This window comes from Thermobia domestica, chromosome 13, assembly GCF_964235325.1.
Source record: "Thermobia domestica chromosome 13, izTheDome1.hap1.1, whole genome shotgun sequence".
Lineage (NCBI taxonomy): Eukaryota > Metazoa > Arthropoda > Insecta > Zygentoma > Lepismatidae > Thermobia > Thermobia domestica.
The window spans coordinates 194,570,049-194,577,096 of record NC_137466.1 but is presented as its reverse complement, the minus strand read 5'-3'; the positions used below and the strand labels follow the sequence as shown (position 1 = coordinate 194,577,096).

The 7,048-nt window shown below is 33.2% G+C and overlaps 1 protein-coding gene across 1 annotated transcript; it reads left to right on the top strand.

Annotated features, from left to right (window-relative positions):
• The first annotated feature begins 409 nt into the window (after positions 1-409).
• LOC145667917 (uncharacterized) lies at positions 410-1,729 on the top strand. Its single transcript, XM_081735342.1, has one exon. It carries the CDS (start codon positions 410-412, stop codon positions 1,727-1,729), a length of 1,320 nt encoding a protein of 439 aa, XP_081591468.1.
• The last annotated feature ends 5,319 nt before the right edge of the window (positions 1,730-7,048 follow it).

Sequence of the window (7,048 nt, the reverse complement as noted above, 5' to 3'; positions counted from 1 at the left end):
GATTGAAATAGATGATGTGTTATTACAAGAAGACACCAAGCCTATCGTTCGTTTGGAATCTAAATATACTCTGGAATTTGTATCTCGTGCTTATGGGGTGCATTACTACTGGTATTATGAAATTCAGAGAATGGACAATGTTATCTTTGTTGAAGATATTGTTACTTTTAGAGAAGTAATCAGTCATTTAAAAAGGTTACCTTTGTGGAATCCACGATCTAAGTTCCTTATAATTATTTACTCCTTTAATCTAATTTCTCCAAATATCAGTGAAGTGTTTCAAATATGTTACAAAAAAGATATGTTAAATGTTATCCTTCTTACAGTTACTGAAACTAATCAACATTTTGGCATTTCAGTTTACACTTATTTTCCGTTTACAGAAAAATCTTGTTCGGATACAGAAGGGATGCTTCTAGATATATGGAGAGGAGATAAGTTCCAGAATGGTATAAATTTGTTCCCAAACAAGGTATTAAATTTACATAAGTGTGCTCTTTCTCTCATTAGTGTACATTTACCGCCTCAAAGCATTATTGATACTAAATCTACTGGTGTTGTAAATTTGATGGGTAAAGATGGAATGTTAATACAAACGTTATCTGGAAGGCTTAATTTCTCTCTGAATTTGGTCTATGCAACATCTCTTATGGATTATTACGATAAAGGGCTTGGAGAAGGTATTATAGCTGGTTTATATGAAGGAAGGTTCTTGCATATGAATATATACGATTATGGGATCGATGTTTTTGATTATGTATTTTCAAGAAGTTTTATTCATATGATATGGATTACTCCAACCCCTGGTATCTATCCCCAATGGATGAATTTATATTTTCCGTTTGAACCGCTTCCCTGGCTTGCCATATTAATAACTTATTCTGTTGTCACTCTACACATGTATGCCACTCAGCGACTAATCTTAAAGAAGCCTCATCCCTTGGATATGATATTCCTGTATAGTCTATGCATTCTGTTAGGAGTATCCACAAAATCTCCAGACAAGGTTTCCATTATTAGGACTATGTTTTTGCTATGGGTTTTCCCAGCGTTAGTGATCAACACTTGCTACCAAGCTGCTTTGTTTGGATTTCTCACTAACCCAAAGAAGATTCCTCCCATAAACTCTATGAAGGGAATCGCTGAAGCTGGGATTGAATACGGTGGATTAGAATACATGAAAAATTACCTAACTTCCTTTAATGACTCTAGTTCTCGTACAATATACGAGAATTGGAAAGCCGTAAACACGTTGGAAGAAGCTTACGACAAGATAGTGAAAACTAAAGGTTTTGCAACACTGTGGACACTGCCATACACAGAATATACAATTTACAGTAAACCATACGTAGATAACAATGGAAAACCTCTTTTGTCAATAGTTCCAGAAATAAATTCTTGCTTTCCCTGTTACTATTCTATAAGGCGAGGATCTCCATTTGTGGAAGTCTTCAATTACATTGTTCAAAGCTGTGACATTTCTGGTTTCTTTCAAAAATGGCATAGAGATGTAATGTATTCTGCAGAAATTGGAGTTAAAAGAAAACACCATACTGACAAGGTGAAAATATTAAATATTTCAGCATTAATAGGCTCTTTTGCTTTACTTATTCTTGGATTACTTACAAGTACTGTCGTATTTGTTGTAGAACTGATAACAAATCAAGTAGAGAAAAGATCTAGAAAACTCTCACAATATAAAGGAAGGAAAATATACGTCAACAAATAAAACTGTTAGAAGTTTCGACTAGTATTTATGGAAATAAATATTCTTGTTGTACAATTCTGTTCACGAAAACCTTGATTGCTTTCCAGAGACTCACAAAAACCTAGGTTGTTTTAAGAGATTATGTCTGAAAGAAAATACCCTTACATCTTTACGAATTCCTTAAGTTAGGATCATTTTCCGTGCATCTTTGCCACATTTAGAGGTGAGAATTGAATGATAATATAGCATATTGCACTGAAATATAGCATATATTATGAGTGCGGGTGTTCTTCAATTATCTTTGTTCTAGCATTATCTTCCGTCTCATTAATACACTTACTTTAGCCTCTGTCCATAATCATATGACTTTAGTCTAAGAAAAAAAAGTTCATATATTTTTAAATGAGACCAATCGAAAACTATTTTAAGTTAAATTTCATTATAATTCTATCTTTGGCCAGGATATTTAAAATGCAAAAAATATTGCTAATGTTTCATTATGTTAAATCTTACGCATTTTGAGTTAATAGTATCCGACGACAAGGAAAGATTGGATTGTTCTAACATTTTCTTATTAGAATTTCAATAGCTTATATTTATGTATTTTACGTAATATTGCACATGCCGATGAAAATAAATAAGAAATTCCCATTTTTGCTTCTCATTTCTCTGCTTTTCTCAGGTAGACCAATATTAAACTAAAATCCGCAATTGTATTCTTATTTAACTAACACCTACCTTTATTTGTTTAATTGTTTTATATGTCTCCATCATAAATTCTATGAATTCACAATAAAATTTCCAGTCCTGGAATCGTTCGAACGTAAAATTTTAACATTCTTCCAAGAACGTTTTAACATTTCTTTTGTGCCATGAAATTATCTTACTTGATACTACAGTATTGTAATAATAATATCATAAAATGCACATACATGGAGTAAACATTTGAATACAGCTTTAGAAAAATCTTCAGTTGGACACTTCAGTCCAGTCTTTCTGCAATGCTTGTGTCCCTGTGAAGTGACGACATAATTGTGGACAATGAACAGACAGGTAAGCGTCAGCGAAAAGACCTATCAGGATTTTGTGCTCCAAACCATCACAGAGCCGCAGCAATGTTTCAGAATTGGGTAGATACACTTTGGATCAAACTCTTCTTTGGACATTCTCCACACAAAATCAAGGTTTGTGGTTTCCAATATAGTGTGAATAATAACTTACACGACCGTACCGTTTCCAGTAATCTGCGGTTCATGTTGCAAGTTTGCGGTATCATTGGCGTCGGGTTAAAGCTTAATGGTTCTTTGTCAACGTTTTCGCCCTGGAACTCGACTCTTATGACCAGGGCTAGATTAACCGATATGGAGGTCCGTGGCTAGAAAGAATATGTGGCCCCTGCTGACTTTACCTAATACATTTCTGTTAAAGTACATTAGGAAAATTAAGGGAATATGTTTCATATTTGTTGTCATATTTTATTTTATGATTATATTTTGTTGATTCTTTTTAGGTAGCCGTTTGAGATTTTAAACAGAGTGGAGGCCCGGGGCCATAGCCCACCCCTTAATCCGACCCTGCTTATGACCGTGTCATACAACTCGCGGTGAACTGTGATTGTTGACACAGATCTTCGGAATCTCTTCACGAGTTCCTTCGTCACTTGCACCAAAATCACAACGATGGGTCTGATTGACAATCCGCTTTTATTCTCGGCGGAAGCTATCACTGATGTTCTTTTGTGATGTTCTTTTGTGCACCATTGTTTCTCCTGACCAACTTGGATTTGCAGTGAGTTTTGTAAGCCACCATCTCTTAGGGCATGATCTCCTAGGACACTTGCTACTTTCGTCATACTCGCACAAAATAACCGAACGCTAACAATTTGTCATCTTTGAAATGAGACAGGTCTCTCATTGTACACTATCACTGCTCAGTTCACTCAACACTTCTTTTCTATTGGTCCTCACACAATACAAAAATTTTCCCAAATACACCATGACCAAGAAACCGGTGCTGTGGTTGCCACCTGACCATTGTGAACCCAGACATCTGATGTAATTCCATCTGCAGATATTTCCATTAAAAAGATAAAAATCAGTACGATTTCAACATATCTGTGTTAAGATTACATACGTAATGCATTATTTTTCATTATTCTCTTAAAATATTAGAAGTTTTGTTAAAAGTTCTGTAATAAGTTACTAAAAGTATCAATAATGTTATTTATCTTCTGATGGATATGTTGAATATGTAATATCTCTGTTGTAATACAGTGATTTGCAGAAACTGTTTTCCTGTTGTCAATAAAAATAGTTCAGTTTCGCAGTTTTCTTTCGTTTTTACCCTTCTACAGATGATTATACAATGGCATACCGATCGATTCTTCATATTGAGTATTTTTCTATGTTTAAGAACATGTTTTATTAGTTTTTTTATAATTTATAAACTAATTATTTAATAAATAAAATTAAAAAGAAGGAGAATTTTAAAACAACATAAATAATTATGAATGCAGTACCGAAATGTGATACTATATACAAAAATATCTCAATACTAAGGTGATATGTGGTAGTTACTACACACTAATAGCTGAAATTAAAGTAATAGATGATAATTGATATATACTAATCCTAGATATGCAGGTGATTAAATGGTTTGATTGCTTTTTAACTCAAAGTTTTATTTATTTGTTTGTTTAGTATACAGATTCACTCTTAATTTAACAGACTTTTAGTACATGACTCATTCAAGCTTTGTAACTTCTTGTGTAAAGTAAAAGACAAATTTTGGCCAAACCATATACTATTTAATAAATAATGTCGTTATAGTTTCTACGCTTTGGTCAGAATTTGTCTTTAGTTTTATACTTTTTAGTACTTGCAGGTAAGAGGCCATATTCGTTTATAATTTCAGGTATCCAAAGAACAAAGAGAGATTTCAAATATAATTTTCAAATATCGTTCATTCATTTTATTTCTCACGTCCGTAGAGCACATATTTTGCTACTTTTTCTATATCTTTGATTTTTTTCTATATTTTATTTTTCTAGTTATTGCATTATGTCTAACTTTTTTTGAAATTTCGTTGCTTTTAGTTTATCGCGAGAAAGAGGTATAAACAAAGTGTCAGGAAGAGGATATAGTTATAGGCATACTAGAGATATAAAGGAAGAAAGAAAAGGTATAATAGAACTACAATACGGTTGGAATGTCGTTAATTTCTATTGAAGAATTGAGCAATATTGAGTTAGAAAGTACGGAAGTGTTTAAGTTAGTATTCTGCAAATGACTAATAAATTGAACAATTCATGTAATTTGGATGATAAAACGAAAGGATGTACTGATCCAACGTGACATCATAGGCAATCGGATTATCAACGATTTTCGCTATCCGTGGTGCGTATGCCACCCAATTCTTCGGACAATCGTGGCTTTACTGTATATCATAGTACAACATATTAAGTAAAATAGTATAGTGTAAAGAACTTTTCATTTTTTATACAATGGGATGTACTTAACATAATTATCATTAGAAAATATTAAATTTCAACTTGGTATTATTTTAAACAGTTTTTAAAAACTAAATTGATCATAGAGTGTATTCCTTTCATTATTCCACCGGTACCTTCTAAAAAGTTCAAATTAATACCCTGCAGTACGTGAGGTTTAAGCTTAAAAATACTTCACTTTTGTTTAAGATTAGGAACTTCAGATCTTGTATAAAATGTCCCATTAACCCCTGAAGGGTAATGTTAAAAAGGTTCGAAAATGTGAAATGTAACGGCGAAAAGGTGGACTTGATTTTTCCATTCGCCAATTGATTGAAACTGTTCGGCGTAGGTAGATGAAATTTTATAAAAATACCTCGAACCTCACTTGAGGTTAAGATAGATATTCGTAAAATGTAACAAGTATGGTAGAAAGTGGGGTCTTGAAGGTGTGAAATTCGTTATATAAACTTTTAACACAAATATGAGAAACATGTATTTCAGAAATTTATCCTTAGGCGATCCGCGAGCCTTTGTCCAGGTTACAGTTTGTTCTGAGAGGTTTTGAACAGAGTGAAATTCTCGCCCGTCATGTTCTGTGCGGCTGTTATGATCAACCGATGACAACGTTTTCTCCAGGCAAGATTTTGGAACGTGAGTTTTCGGATGGATAGGTTTTGTGCAGATAACGTTCTGATTCACGAGGTTTAGGGAGTAAAGATTCTAATCCCGAAGATTCTAACCTAACTCTAAAGTTTAGTAGCGAGATTTGGTACCCAATTCATATCAGTGCACAACTAGTGTACAACTGCTGTAAAACAAAGTTTGTCATTGAGTTATGATACCTTACTTTCTGAATGCTTGTGGTGTATTACATTATAAAGTGACATAACTCACCTTATGCAAGATAAAAACAAAGTAGTTGTTCAAGATATCCCATTATTTTATGTAAAGTTCTTCTATAAATATTTTTCTTCTATCTGCTCACCATCAAATAGGCAACACTGATCTAGATCAGTGTGAAATATAATGTGTCAAGAGTATTAATGTACTGTACATTGAATCTAACTGGTAGTTAAAATAACAGGTTGAATTATCACGAAAAAGGATCCATTAGAGCACAATAGGTTATGAGAGCTTCCTAATAGCTTAGTTTTATTATGGTATAAGCAAGATAAAACTGAATAAGAGAAAAGACTTGTTGAGGCGGTATTGCATTAAGTGACGTGAGTGTGAGTAGTTATGTTGATTTTCTAAATAATTAAAATCAAGTTATCTACGTAATGTATTGCAGAGATGAGTAAATTGAGATCTTATAAACTATAGGCATCCTTCCTATAAAGATCTTACTTTGCTTTACACAAAATCAAAATAAATTACGTTTTCAGATCGTTTTCAGCATTAAGATAGACCGAAGAATGCAGCTTCGACATCAATGATGCAGGCTTATGGCGAGTTTTCTCTTTATTCTCTGTTTCTTCCACTACCTTCATTATACTGAATCTTTCATCTTTATTTACATCTAACATCGAATCTATCATCTTGAATTGGTTATTGGGTATCACCAAGGAATACTATAGTTTCAGCTTGATTTTCTGCTCCTTACTCAATAGTCTATCCTTTATAGTTTAATTTCATATTTCAGATGTTATTTTAACATATGGATACAAGTCTCAGTAATATATCGCCTAGTCCTGGAAAGCAGTAATTAGTTTGATCAGAGATCAGGTAATTTGCGATGGGCATTATAGTAGTGTTAGAAGGGTTTGACCGTGTTTTTCTGACTGTTCCAAAGTTCTCTTTCCTCCCTTGCGCATAGTTCATCACATCCAATAATTATAATCTATTTCTCT

Bases quoted from the DNA above. Each gene is read 5' to 3' on its own strand.
- LOC145667917 (XM_081735342.1), top strand. From the start codon at position 410: ATGCTTCTAGATATATGGAGAGGAGATAAGTTCCAGAATGGTATAAAT.